We start from the raw sequence: 14,658 nt of genomic DNA, 5'->3' as shown, positions 1-14,658 counted from the left end.
ATCATGCGTAGTATGCCTCCACCGTTTCATAAAGATGTAGTATTTGTTTACTGCGGTCACTGAAGGGCCTCTTCCAAACGGAATAATGCCTGTGGAAATATATAGTCCGAATTGACTCACTGAGCATTAGTCACCGAGTACTATTTTTTGTAGAGAATGTCCAAAAAGCATCCGAGTCACAAAGTTGGGAATATTGAAACCTTTTTATTTCTTTAGTAGAAATATAAATATGCTTTAGTTTTCGGCACGAGGCATATTCCACATCATCTTGTTGTCATACCGATCCATGCTATGCATGGCCAGGGCCTAGGCCGCCTAGCTGATCGTATGGTGAGCACGTCATCACGCACCGGGAACACGAGGGAACATTCACTCCTCGAGATTCTCGTTACTTTGATATATGCGGAAACAATATTTTAATTTTTTTCGGGAAAGAATCAAATATGTTATAAAAGTAAAACATTTCAAACATAATAAAAATTACGTTGAAATTCCGAGACCCCCAACGAGCACTACCGCCGACGCGCTGCTGTCGTCGTTCCCCTGCCGAGCTAGCTTGACCTTGTCAATGACAACCGGGAAGTCTTCGTGCATGCGCCCCTAAGGACTAGCACCATGTAGCCCCAGCCATAGCCTTTGTTGAACTCTTGCGTAGATCTGAAATAATTGATATCAAATCTCGCTACATGACGAGAAATCTTAACCTCACCGCCCCAAGGAGACGGCAGGAGTCTATGTCGGAGCTCCATCAACTACGTCCAAACAGACGAACTCGGGGAGGATCGAAGCCCGAAAAATAAACTTGAAGAAGAAGCGTCACCATCCGCCCGAGGGTCGTGCCTGCGAGGACTAAAAAAACCTAATTTAAACTACTATCTGGAGCGGATGCGCCAAGATTCTCCTTCCCGCAACCGGCCAACGAAGTGGTGGGCAGAAGAGAGGCAAACCCACGAGCTCGCCAGTGAAGTGTGGAGTGAAAAGTTTGCCCTAGCCGCCTAGGATTAGGATAGGAAACACTATTTTAAATCTTTTATCCTAGATAAATAATAGTTGAAGTATGACCGTGTTTTATGTTGTCAGATATACACGATAAATAATCATGTAATTCTTGACACCTTGGCCGGTGTAGAAGTGCATGCTCTAGCCAATGCAACCAAAAGACCGATCTGATGGAAGAGACTATGCAATACATTTATATGTCAACATTCTCCCTCACGCCTAAACGTGGACTGAAAGTGGGCTGCAAGTTAATTGCGCCAGCTGGGTTTTGAACTCAAGACCTCTTGACTCTGATACCATGTAGAAGTACATGCTCTAGCCAATGCAATCAAAAAAAACGATCTGATGAAAGAGACTAGCCAATACATTTATACGTCAACAGCCGGGAAGTGAAGCACTTCAAGGTTCCTACCTCCTTTTTTGTAGGAAGATGAACAACCCTGAAATGAGTAATACAGCTAGTGCACATGCCTTTTCATTTGATGTTTAAGTGTTGGATGCTTCAAATCTATGCCAATATGCTTTTGTGTAGACGCATGCATCATGCATTTTAACAAGTATACAAGCACCTTGGAACTGATAAAATACCTAGTTTGTTTCAATTATTGTGTCTTGCAGAGTGTAAATTTTTGCCGTTGTGAAGTATGCTGTAACAAAATGGTTAGACCTAAAAACTGCTGCTGCCTTTTTCAAACCTTGATTAAAGCGAGCGACCAGTGTGGTCTCCACATAGTGAAACATAAGTAAAATATTATTTGCTTAAGTGGATACCTATGAGTCATATCTGACCAAACCTTATGACAGCGAAGGTTTGATGAGGTGTCCTGACAGTGAAGGTTTGATGACGTGCCCCGATGGACAAGCAGTAGTATTTAAGCAACCATCTTTGAAATTCTAACAAACAAGAGTAATGGGGAGGACATCGCCTTATGTTGTTTCATTTCTCGTAAGGTTTATCTATGGGGTTATGCAGATACTCACCAAAGTTGCTTTAAACCAAGGTACAAGTACATACGTTCTTGTCTTCTACAGGCATGTAATAGCTACAATGGTGTTACTGCCCATTGCTTTTGCAACTGAAAGGTATGCAGATTTTTGGCTGCTTCTTTGCTGGATCTGGATTTCATCTAGGAAGCATGAATTGAGATTTTATTTTTGCAGGAAAACCGCCCCACAACTGTCACACAAAGTCTGTCTGAAGCTATTTGTGCATGCATTATATGGGTAGGAAGTACGATGCAGAAGTGTTGTCTATACTTAATCATCTTGTTTATCAAATGGCATTGCTAGATAAAAAAAATGGATTTGCAATGATGTATTATTTTCATAATTTTGTATTTTATTGGAATGGGTGTATTCATGTGAGGAATTGTGACTTGGAGTTGTTGGACATCTATCTAATACCGTAATTGTTTCATTATGCTGGTTATCCAAACTTTATATGTTTGAAGTTCTTTTATGTGCATCCATGTGTACCCTCGCGATATAAAAAAGTTACTTTATTTTCATTAGGATCATACCTCGGTCGTGTTGGTTTCAGTGTAGTATACCCATCACCTTCATCAATTGCAAGCCGGCCTTTCTGACAGAGAATTTCAATTATATCATATTTAATCTATATTTCCAATATTTCCTCTTTGTGGGAAAGTAGCTATTTAGTTAGGTTAACTGATTTACTTTCGACAGAAATGTTATGCAAAGCTCAGAATTATGTAAATAGTTATTGTGTAAAATCGTACCATTTTTTTGGTTTACAACTGACCCTTGGTATTTCGTAGTTATCTTAACTGTTTCGTTTTCTTTATACATGTTACTCATCTTATTCTTGCAAATCTTTTACTAATAATCTTCTTTTAATTCATATCCCCAGGGTGTCTGCTTCTCTAAACATAGCATCTGTTGGCCTCAATTATGCTTCAGCAACTTCCGCTACTGCAGTACAAAATCTCCAACCAGTGTTAACTTTCTTTTTGGCTCTTCTGTTGGGGTATGCGTTTTTAATGATGATTGCATTACTTCCTTGAAGGCTAGGCCATTTTTTTTTCCGCTCGTGACAATTAAATTTTAAACATGTCATAAAGCTAATGTTACTAAATTTGTATTTAGGATATCCATACATAAGTAACACGAATATGTTATATACACAAGAATAGCTTGCATATCCCGCAAAAAAGAGAGAAAAGAATAGCTTGCATAAACGTCTGATTATGAGACTCAGTGACATGCATAGTTGAGATTGTAATTTAGAGATGTTCTGCAGCCTAACGAAATGGTTATATTGTGATGTTTATAACTCTTCATGTTAAGATCACAGGAAAGAAAAATATTCCTTTTGCTCTAGGAAACGACACAATTGTTCAGAGAAAGAAATATAATAATTAATTCAGTTCTACATGTTGTATCAATAGCAAGATCATCGTAGAACCTACTACCAAACCCAACCTAGCCGGTCCTAAACGAGGCCCAAAAGCTTGCCTAACCATTTCCGTGCGGAAAACTGTAGGGGCCTAGTTAAGCCTAATTTCGACGACTGGACTCAGCTTCTATCAAACTTTAGACAAAGGGTGGAGGTAACATCTTTGAGTGATAATTTTCTCTCTCATTAACTTTGCTTCAATAAAATAATTACAGAGATTTATATTTATTTAGAGTGGGAGTGCTAATCAATTGCTATTGGTTATGTTCGCGTGAAATCAGTTGTTTAACATGAACCATTAGTTGTTGATTTTTTCTGTTGTTGATTGTTTTTGAGATTGCTAATGAACCATCAGTTGTGTAAACCTACTTCTGTGTAGATGTGAGTGCTTTGATGAACTTGGTGTAGTAACGATAGTGGGAGTGAAAAATAAGTTCGACTTGTTTTGCATACAATGTGAACTTTTATGATCAAAATTCCGTGGATCAGTGAGTGATTTGTCGTGCCACTTATGGTAGAATGGAGTCATTGAAACTAAAGAGCTTTCATGGGATTGTGAAAGTTTCTGGTATAGTGCTTTGTGCCGTTGGTGTTGCCGTACTAGCGCTATACCAAGGACCTGAGCTCAAATCCATCATCCACCACCCTCTTTTTCATCACACAAGGCGAGTTGATATTCATGCCTCAAGGAGCTGGATATTGGGAATTCTCCTGCAGTCTCTTGCGACTCTACTGTTTGCTCTTTGGACAGTGTTTCAGGTATGCATCTCCCCCTGTGCGCACATTCAGGTGTGTGTGTGTGTGTGTGCGCGCGCGCGTGTGTGTGTGTGTGTCATGTGTGTGTGTGTGTGTGTGTGTGTGTGTGTGTGTGTGTGTGTTTAGAAGCTAATTTATTCATGCTAAATTTAGCTTGCATGTTGCTTTCTAGGGCCCTTTGCTGGGGGAGTACCCGTCCATGCTGCTTAACACGACCCTGCAAATTGTCTTTGCGACCGTTCAATCTTTTTTCATGGCTCTTGTGATGGAGCGAGATTTTTCAAGATGGAAGCTGAGGCTGGATGTAGGTCTTGTCGCAATCGTCTATTGTGTAAGTACAAGAATCCCCTCAACAGAAGCAAAAGCATCGATCAATTGATCGGAAGATCGTGTTTAAAATCCTAACCCCTGAAATTGCTTTACGTTGCAGGGAGTAGTTGTTTCCGCATTTTCAGGTTACCTGCTGATCTGGGTGATTGACAAGTCCGGCCCGGTATTCCTGGCCATGACAGTGCCCCTAACTTTTGTTATCACCATCGTTCTGTCACTCCTCATCGGAGAAGCAGTCACCCTTGGAAGGTGCATTGTCTTAACGTTTGCTCGGTAGACAGAAGACCTACAACAATTTTTATCTTCTTGAAATTTCTCTTCTGATGAACAGTGTAATAAGTGGCGCGCTGATGGTTGGTGGCCTGTACAATGTTCTATGGGGGAAGAGGATAGAGCAAGTAGCTCTCAGCAAGCAAGGAGGCATTGAAGCAAATGCAGCAAGCTTTGATTTGGAGGAACAAGAAAGCGGCGCACCAGTTCCATTAACGCGAGATTCGGTCAAGCGGTGCGAAGGAGAAGACTGACATGTGGTGCGAAGGAGAAGACTGACATGTGGCAAGCTTTGAAACTCTGAGCAGCAAGCTTTATTATTTGGTGGTTGCCTCAAGCAATCCCCATTAGGCAGCTTTAGGATCATTTGACTCGGAGATTGTGGGGAGTGGTAGAGCAATGGGTTCTCTTCCTATCTTGTTCTAGTGCATACATAGGCAGAGATCATGAACTTAAGCTAATGCCCGCTTCGTATTCATAACTCAGATAATTAAGTCCTACCTTAAGTTTCACGGGTTAGTCAAATTTGTTCTAGCATGTCGCTTTAGCGGGCCTTAGCGGAATGTCGCTCTGATCCTTATCTGTAACCACCACAATCCATGCTTCGACTGTGAGCAACTGTAATATTTTTCTTTACTAGTACTAAATTTTACAGATGTTGTTTTAGATTCTGACTTTCTGCCATCTTGCACAAGTTTACGCATCCAACGAACTACAAAAAAAAGGCAACTGTAACCCTTTCCTTTCCTAATACCCTTGTTTAAGGATTTTTAAACTCCTCATAATTGACATTGATTGACTGTTGAGAAGAGTCATCCCATGGAACTGAAGTTGGCATTTGTCTCTAAACCAGAACAATATAGTTTACTATCAAAATAGCTACCATAATTTCACATATGTCGCTGGATCCTTTCTTCTTTAATTTTTGCCTTTACTATTCTCAATTTACTTCCGAAATGAGTGTAAATTATGCTTTGCGTATACTTCGCTTGCCCACATAGTATATTTTTGTTTTATCTTACCATACAACCCGCCTTCAGTTAGGGCTCCATATAAACATGAAACAAAAATGACGAAATATTTACTGCCATCAATAGCCTCAATGAAACACCAAAACAACAGTCATGTTGTATAGAAGGTATACATGAAAAAGGGCATACCTTAAAGAGTCATCAGCCTGTCGGGAGTTATCTACCAGACCCATAGTGTAGTTGCTTGGCAAACTAACACGGCAGAAGGAGATACTTATGATTCAAGGGGCTCTCTGCTGCAGTCTCGAAAAACAATGTCAGAGCAGGAAGGACACCAACAAAAATGTAAGTCATGGGAGTTGATTAAGAGCCAGGTGTTGTTTCTGACAGATAGTTGTAAGATGGGTCCCTGGAAATGCAAAGTAACATGAAGCACTTGTACGTAGATGCATAAGTATGACATAATAAATTCTATTGTTTTCAATAGTAAATTTTCGGAGTGAGATAGTACTCAAGAAAAAGGGAATTGGATCAATATTTGGCATCCCTGACATGCTCAAAAGGCCAGACCAATACTGTTTGATAATAAAATTCAACGGAAACTATTTTATGAAGCAAAAAATATAGATGTGTGAGCAATCAAACATAGTACCATGAGGTTACTATTCTCAAGAAGGTGTATAGCTATAGCTGAAAGCCCTTAATAAACTCAAAAGAGAAATGTGAGATGGAACTGTTAGACCCAGTATAGAAGTTGACACATTTTGTGAGATCATTTATTAGATATACTCCTGAATTAATGGCATATAGCATTTTCATGTCAGAAAATTATACAGTGGAAGGGGTCACCCCCTCCATTACTTTGTGTATAATATAGATTTCCTCCTAGAACGTATAAATAATATGAAATGTCTCTTGACATCCTTTTATAAAATGAGAAGACTAATTGAGGCTCAATTTAGGCAACAATTGAGTCGCGTGCTATCATAATAGAACAATCATAAGGATGGAAGGTGCATTTTGTACTCTCTTTGAGGTGCATTGAGTTAGATCAAGATTTACTGTAGTATCCATAACTAAGCAGAGTAAGAGTGCACTAAACTTTTTGCACATGAAAAAAGGACGAAAATATTTATAAGTTCAAGATATGAAAGAGAATGAAATCTGGGGAAAAATCATCTGAGTGAAATTGATAAGGTTACCAAACTATATTGCATAGAAACATAAACTTTTAAAAGGCACACCATTAATGTAGTTCTTATATTTAAAATATGCCTGTAAGTTCATATAGAGCTATAATCTGCCATCTTGATAGCACATAGGAACCCCTCTAGAAGAATATTGTCAGGCAGGAAGTCCTACAAAAGAAACCAGATGCCAGTTTAGAGAATATTTCCCAAAGTCAGAGCTAATACATGTTCACGCAATTCATACTCAGAGCAATTCTTACAACAAATGTTTTATCTTGCGCGGCATTTTATGACACAACTGACGAGTGCCACTCTGTTTCATCAGCCAAAGCTACCATTATATTCTCAATCTTTCAACAGGTAAAAAGAAATGGTGGGATTACTTACCCCCTTGTAGTTTCCAGCAGGTTCATCTCTGATAAAATCGACTTTGTGTCTGAGATATATGAAGTGAGAACTTCAGCTCAACACAAGTGGGCTTAAGAATTACTCAAATTCAATTCGTGCAGAAGCAACGGACTGGCCGACCTCGTATTTCTCGTGAGCTCAATGTAACTGTCATTACAGTATCTACCTTAATAGTGTTTGAGTGAAATTGAAAACTGAGAAGTAGAACATGTATCTAATAACATCCTGTTTATCTGACCAATCAGCTAATTTCGATCTGGACAACCTACAACAATGAAGAAGATACATGCTTCAGTATACCCCCTCTTTCATTTCGTGTCTTGAACGCCTGCAGAGATGCATTTTACGTTTTGCTAGGGCACTCTCAACAAAACGCCAGCAGCGCAGTCTCTTTGGCTCAAGTATCACCAGTAGTCTTTGCAGGAACATGCTCCATCCTTGAAATGGTGAAACCGAATCCGGTCCCTAACAATGATCTCAACACCATAGAGCTCTGATATGAGCTTGCTGATAGTATGGCAGTCTTTGCACACCCTCAGGTTCTTCAGGATCCGAATAGGTGCACCGGGTGTCGCCTTGAGTAAACCAAACGATATGGCTAGCCGCTCACTGTGCAAGCGGAGGGCGGCGCCCTTGGTATGGTCCATGCCAGCAACCATACGAGCCTCTGATAAGTCTGGCTTGTATCCAGAGGACGCAAGCCTCTGCTGGATCTCATCCAGCTTCGCGTATATCTCCTCCGACCGAGGGTGTGACGTGTCGCCTGCGACAAACTGATGAACCAGGCCATCCATTTCAATGGAGCTGAACCCTGGCTCCTTTTTGAGACCCTCGTCGCTCATCAACCGCCGGACCATGCCCACATCGTTCCACTTCTGTGCGAATGCGTAGACCCTCGAGAGCAGGACGTAGACACCACTGACAGCATCATCCGGAACATCGAGTGCCAGCTTGGCCATGGCCTCGCTAAGCTCTACCCCGGCGTTCTGCCTGGAGCATGCGTCTAGAAGGCTCCTCCAGATGATGGCATCAGGCCGGCAGTTCATGCCAGACACGACATCCAGGGCCTCTCCGATGAAGCCAGCTCGTGCCAATATGTCCACCATGCACCCGTAGTGCTCGATCCTCGGCTTGATCCTGTACTCGCTGACCATCATCTGGAAGTATCTTCTGCCTTCCTCCACCATCCCGCCATGGTTGCACGCGCTAAGAACAGCGACGAACGTGATTGCGTTCGGCACAACATTCTCCACCCGCGTCATCCGATCAAACAGCTCCACGGACTCACGCACGCATCCGTGGTTGGCGAGCGTGAGGATCGCCACGTTCCACGACGTGATGTCCCGCTCGGGCATCCGGTCGAACACCTGCCGCGCGAGCTCGACGGCTCCGCACTTGCCGTAAAGGTCGACGAGCGAGTTGTTGATGAGCACGTCGCGGGACACGTCGCCGTGGCCCCCGAGCTCGCGCAGCAGCAGCGCGTGCGCGTAGACACCGAGCGAGAGCGCGCCCGCGCCGGCGCACGCGCCGAGGACGCTCTGCACGGTGTAGGCGTCGGGCGCGAGGGTCGTGTCCCGCTGCATCTCCCGGAAGAGGTCGAGCGCGCCGAGGTGGTCGCCGTTGCTGGCGAGCGCGTCGATGGCGGTGTTCCAGGAGACGAGGGACTTGGCGGGGATGAGCCGGAAGAGCGCGAGCGCGGCGTCGGGGAGGCCGCAGGAAGCGTAGAGGTGGAGGAGGGAGTTGGCGACGACGGTGTGGGCTGGGGCGAGCGCGAGCTTGGCCGCTAGCGCGTGGAGCTGGCGGCCCTCGGGGAGCGCGGAGAGGAAGGAGGCGGCGGAGAGCGCCGCCGGGAGGGAGAAGTGCGGGGGCGGCGGGGACGGGGAGGCGTGGAGGGAGCGGAAGAGGAGGAGCGCGCGGTGGGCGAGGTCCGCGCGGCGGGAGCGCGCGAGCGAGCGGAGGAGCTGGACGGAGGAGGAGGAGGATGAGGATGAGGGGCTCCGGTGAGTGGAGGTGTTGGGAAGCGGCGTGGCGGCGAGGGAGGGGAGCATCGTTGGCGCGGCGGCGGCGGCGAGGCCGAGTCGGGCATGGCGACGGCGGGGCCAGGTGAGGTGGATATGGTGGTGGTTTGTGTGATTGTGTGGACAGCAGCGCGGGTTTTCTTTTTTTTTGAAAAAAAACATCTGCTTTATTAATTGGAAATAATGATTACACCTATGTAAGAAGAGGTACAATATTCTGTAGGCTCTTCAAACCAATCTCTAGTTACAGAAAATTTCGCTAGCCTAGCAAGTTCGTCAGCAACCTTATGAGCCAATGTTCGAATCTAGTCAAAGAAAAATCACATGCCATGAAATAGTAATCATCGAAGACTGCCGCCACAACTCTTGCAGATTGTCCTTCATTTTGTGTCAATAACTTCCATATTATCATAGTTAATAAAAAGACGGTTGCATTCTGCCTTTTGTGCAAGAACTAAACCAAACCTAAGAGTCATCGCTTCGGAGTCCGATGATTCCGACATAGAGAAAAAAATTGGCAATGTCGAGCACCTCGTCTTGTTACATCTCATCGATGAATTGGAGGCAGGCAAGACGAGAAAACGTTGAGGATCGACGGTTGGTCGTCTTTGCATTCTGCGCAATCAAGCACTCGGCCATTTCATGCTCATGAAAGATTACTTCACCGAGGTACCGATCTATCTGACTCACCTCTTTCATATGCGTTATCTAATGCATAGATCTCTTTTTGTTCACATTGTGGAAGCTTGTGAGCAAAACTGCTATTTTTTTCACTCGCCCAAGGAATGCATCCGGTTTGGTTGTGCTTAGTTCGTACCAAAAGATATCGACGACAATGAGACTGATAGCATATGACATTCCGACTGACTACACTGATGAGTATCTTCACATTGGAGAAGATACCATGCTCAAATGCATGCAGGTATTTGCCAAGGTTTTGATCCGGGTTTTTGTCCGAGTATCTCCGAGCTCCCAATGAGGAGGACACAAAGAAGTTGATGGTTATGAATGAAGCAAGAGGATGGTCGGACATACTTGGGAGCATCGATTGCATGCATTATGGGTGGAAGAACAGCCCTATGACTTACCACAAGCAGTACACCTTCCATCGTCGTGATCCCACTATTATGCTTGAAAGTCGTGGCTTCGCTGGACTTGTGGATTTGACATTGCTTATTTGGTTTGTCGGGTTCTCTCAATGAAATCAATGTATTGCAGGTCACGTCTTTTTGCTCGGCTTGCTACTCGAGATGCTCCGGGTTGCAACTACATCGTCAATGAACATGACTATACCATGGAGTATTATGTTGTCGACGGTATCTATCCTTTGTGGTCAAAATTTGTGAAAACCATTAGTAAGTCAAAAGGTAAGAAGCAAACTATTTTTGCCCAAGAACAAGAAGCATGCTGAAAGGATATTGAGAGGGCATTTGGTGTGTTGCAAGCTCGGGTTGCCATTGTTCGAGGTCCTGCTCGCTTCTGGGATACAAAATTCCTCTCAAATATCATGACTGCATGTGATATGCTACACAACAAGATTATCGAGGATGAGAAGGATATAAACATGAGTTTTTCTATGACAATATTGGTAGCCATGTCAAGCCTGCCAGGAACCCGGATCGGATCCTTGCATTTCTAGAGACCTACGGAAAGATTGAGGACAATACCACACACACCCCAGCTCCGTGATGATCTCATTGAGCACCAGCAACAACTGTATGAGAGGTAGACTTTCATTTTATTCATTTGACCTTATTTGTATTCACGTGTGATTTGAACCATTCTATCCACTTTGGACCATTCGTATTATTTCAATTATTCAGATTTGAACATTTGTATCAAATGAGATGATTGTTGTATTGTATGATATTTAAACATTAACAAGTTTGATTTATATTGCCGTTGTATTAAGATTATGTTAATCAAAATCATGAATTTATCGAAGAGAAAGAAAATTGGTTTGAAGTATCACGACCGCAAACTAGTTTTCAGGGGTGGCGGGATGTGCTTTTCTAGGAGCTGCTAGAGATGCTCTTAATCAACCATGTGTATTGCATTCAGCGTCGACAATGCTAGCTATCTCCATAGAAACAAGGGTATGACTCACCACATTCATATGCGTACTTATTTTAGTTGGACTAATGTTCCTTTTTAAAGTCATAATGCCTATGATCTCATTTGTATGAAACGCGTGCCTCAATCTGTCCACGTATTTGGATTGCACCATCTTCGGCGGCTGGACGCAATCCGTCCGAACAAACAACGGTAGGCCCGACCAGTGGAGAGAAAGCCGAAGCCCTTCTTCCATCGCTGCCATTTGAGCTTCTAGGGGGTTACCACAATTGAATGGCATCCTCGTCGGTCGTCACTGCGCAGCCTCTTCTTTGTGTTATAAGTAGTAGAAGTAAACGAGACAATCAACCGGATGTAATAATAGTGAATGGTATCTCTCTTTCATTGATAGCGATGTTTATATCCAAGTTAGGGGACGCAACCAGAGTATACGTTCGTTCCATACAGATGCGACGGTTAGCATTAGTGCTAACTGCCTGACAGTTAACAAGGGGAAATTTACCCCATAATTAACACGTGTTAATTAACTCTAACAACCCCCTAACCTACACTTGTCCATATAGCATCATCATCTTGAAAAGCTCCTCAAAAACCCTGTGGAAAAAAATATGAGGAGATATGTGTTTGATATGTTGCTAAAACTCCTTCAAATCTAATGGGAAAATAGAAAAAAGACGCAACATATACTGATTACTGTCTCTTTTAACTCAATATGAGAAAACTTATAGAATTAAGAGAACAATAAATATGTCGTATATACTTTCCTAAAAACCCTAGTGGGGAAAACAGAAAGTATGACATATGGTCGTGTGTTGATATTACCTCATTAAAAACCTTTATGAGAACCTGTAAAGTAAACTCATGGAGGAAAAAACAGTATAATATGATGCTTTGAACAAGAGCAATTCAGGAAGATACTCCCCCTGATTCTTGCAAATTCCAGAGCCATCACATACCAGTTCCATGAACATATTTCTAGAATGTAGAAGTTGGTAAAGACTTGGTGAACAAACCAGTCACATGATTCGACTTGCAAGATATGCAATATAAAGATATTGCTTATTACATAACCTGTTTGCATCCGGATAACACAAGCAACATTATCTTTGAGATAATGGTTGGTGGATGTTACCACGAGGTCTATTTCGAAGACTTTCATGGAATGGCTACCACACCTAACAGGAACACAAAGCTTGTCTACGATCTAACAAAGTAAGGATCTTGTCGTGGGCATTGACCATGGGTAGCCTCATCCATACCCCTTATCATTTCAAGACATCGGGGCTAGCCCAGCCCCTCGAGCCTAGCGACAAGCGGCAGGCTTCCATAAGACAGTGCCCCTTTAAGAAGGCAGCCAGGACCAAACGGCCGACACCTAGAAGACGGAGCATCCTTAGAAGACGGCTCGGGGAGCGGGCCGGCCTGTCCTCTCCCTCAGAGTCTGCACTCAACCACTTCGACAAGACAGGGCATGGCTACAGGGCCACCTGCCTCACCCCCAAATCCCGGAGGAGCGTGGCTACCGTGTGAGCTGACCAAGCGGACACCCCCTTGGCAGGCGCAGGACTGTAGCCATGCGACTCATGACATGGCCCTCGTCAGCGAGGGTTATGCTACAGCAAACGACGGTCAGGTCGGCGGGCCCTACCTGTCTGTGAGATCCCAAGAGACGGCGCCTCCCTAGAAGACGGCCTCGTGGGGCGGGCCGACCTCCAGCAGCCGGCCCACCCCTCTCCTCGGAGTCCACACTCACCAACCTCGACAAGACGAAGCATGACTATAGTGTGCGCTAACCAAGCGGCCACTAGACCCGCCATACGCGGGACTGTAGCCATGCGATCCACAACGCGGCCTCCGTCATCAAGTACAAAGCTACAACAAAAGGCAATCAGCGTGCCCCGCAGGCGGCGGGCCCTACTTGTCGGCCGGATTCTCGGCAGCCGATGGGGCCCCTCCAAAGGCAGGCCCTAGCAGCCGTTGGAGAACCCGACGACCCTAGACACTGACGTCCGGGTCCTACACCTGGTTGTATTACCATTGTACCCCTGGGGGTTGGCCTATAAAACCCCCAGGGCTCACCCATGCAAAGGGTTTAGCCCTCATCCCCCCCCCCCACACACACACCACCTGCCCTTCTTCCTCCTCTAGCAACATAGCTCAAGGAGCAATCTTGTAGCCACCATTTGATAATAGTCATCATGCGGAGACCCCGCAGAGCAAGACTAGGGGTGTTATATCTCCGGAGAGCCCTGGACCTGGGTACGTCTCGTGTGTGATCGAGATCGTGCTCACTCCCGCTTCTGGAGCCTGACGACGTCCTCTTGGCCCCATCCATGATAAGCCACCCCCTGGCATTTGACGTGAGATTACCACGACAGATTTGATCGGTGTATCCAATGATATTGGTATCCATATTTCTCTGGAAATGAAAGGTTAGGACAAGATGTTTGAGGCATTGGAGATATCGAAAGATATTCTTTAGTCTCAACCAATTGTGTTTGGTGGATCCAATGCATTCACTGTGATATGGAACCTTAGGTCCCAATATCTTATTTCCATCTCTTCATGGTCTAGATGAATCTTCCTCTACGCCCAAAGAACGAATAACCATGGAAATTATGGATGGATATGACTTGTCGACAATCAATTTCTCCAATATAATCTGGATATAGACAACATGGTGTACCATAATGTATGTGGGAAGGTGATAACCCACAAGTATAGGGGATCGCAACAGTTTTCGATAAGTAAGAGTGTCGAACCCAACGAGGAGCTAAAGGTAGAACAAATATTCTCTCAAGTTCTATCGACCACCGATACAACTCTACGCACGCTTGACGTTCACTTTACCTAGAACAAGTATGAAACTAGAAGTAATTTGTAGGTGTTGTTGGATAGGCTTGCAAGAAAGTAAAGAGCACGAAAATAAAACTAGGGCTGTTAAGGTAAAGAAGCAACTAAAGTAAATATAGCGAGTGTGTAGAAGTGGTGGTAGGAGTTGCAAAATTGTCCCTAAGCAACTGACTACTTTACTAGACCGATAGCAAGTATTATGTGGGAGAGGCCATTGCTAGCATGTCATCCCTGACTTGGAATTCTATGCACTTATGATTGGAACTATTAGCAAGCATCCACAACTACTAACGTTCATTAAGGTAAAACCCAACCATAGCATTAAGATAATTTGGTCCCCCTTCAATTCCGTATGCATCAATTTCTATGCTAGG

General features: G+C 44.1%; 2 protein-coding genes across 2 annotated transcripts; one reads left to right on the top strand and one right to left on the bottom strand.

The window, feature by feature from the left end:
- Window positions 1-1,909: 1,909 nt before the first annotated feature.
- Window positions 1,910-5,102, top strand: LOC123108241 (WAT1-related protein At5g64700). Its single transcript, XM_044530069.1, has 7 exons — window positions 1,910-2,082; window positions 2,161-2,223; window positions 2,870-2,986; window positions 3,934-4,174; window positions 4,344-4,502; window positions 4,602-4,750; window positions 4,833-5,102. Exons 1-7 carry the CDS (start codon window positions 1,910-1,912, stop codon window positions 5,023-5,025), a joined length of 1,095 nt encoding a protein of 364 aa, XP_044386004.1. The 3' UTR covers window positions 5,026-5,102.
- Window positions 5,103-7,432: 2,330 nt separating this feature from the next.
- Window positions 7,433-9,481, bottom strand: LOC123105693 (pentatricopeptide repeat-containing protein At1g59720, chloroplastic/mitochondrial). Its single transcript, XM_044527810.1, has one exon. It carries the CDS (start codon window positions 9,386-9,388, stop codon window positions 7,745-7,747), a length of 1,644 nt encoding a protein of 547 aa, XP_044383745.1. The 5' UTR covers window positions 9,389-9,481; the 3' UTR covers window positions 7,433-7,744.
- Between the last annotated feature and the right edge of the window lie 5,177 nt (window positions 9,482-14,658).

This window comes from Triticum aestivum, chromosome 5A (assembly GCF_018294505.1).
Source record: "Triticum aestivum cultivar Chinese Spring chromosome 5A, IWGSC CS RefSeq v2.1, whole genome shotgun sequence".
Classification (NCBI taxonomy): domain Eukaryota; kingdom Viridiplantae; phylum Streptophyta; class Magnoliopsida; order Poales; family Poaceae; genus Triticum; species Triticum aestivum.
The sequence above is the reverse complement of the archived record's forward strand: the minus strand, read 5'-3'. Positions and strand labels throughout refer to the sequence as shown.

What these genes read in the sequence shown, in the direction of transcription:
- LOC123108241 (XM_044530069.1), top strand. Translation starts at nt 1,910, where the DNA reads ATGGGGAGGACATCGCCTTATGTTGTTTCATTTCTCGTAAGGTTTATC. An exon ending in TTTTTGGCTCTTCTGTTGGG is followed by an intron (nt 2,987 to 3,933) that starts GTATGCGTTTTT and finishes CACTTATGGTAG; the next exon opens with AATGGAGTCATTGAAACTAA. An exon ending in CTCTTTGGACAGTGTTTCAG is followed by an intron (nt 4,175 to 4,343) that starts GTATGCATCTCC and finishes GTTGCTTTCTAG; the next exon opens with GGCCCTTTGCTGGGGGAGTA.
- LOC123105693 (XM_044527810.1), bottom strand. Translation starts at nt 9,388, where the DNA reads ATGCTCCCCTCCCTCGCCGCCACGCCGCTTCCCAACACCTCCACTCAC.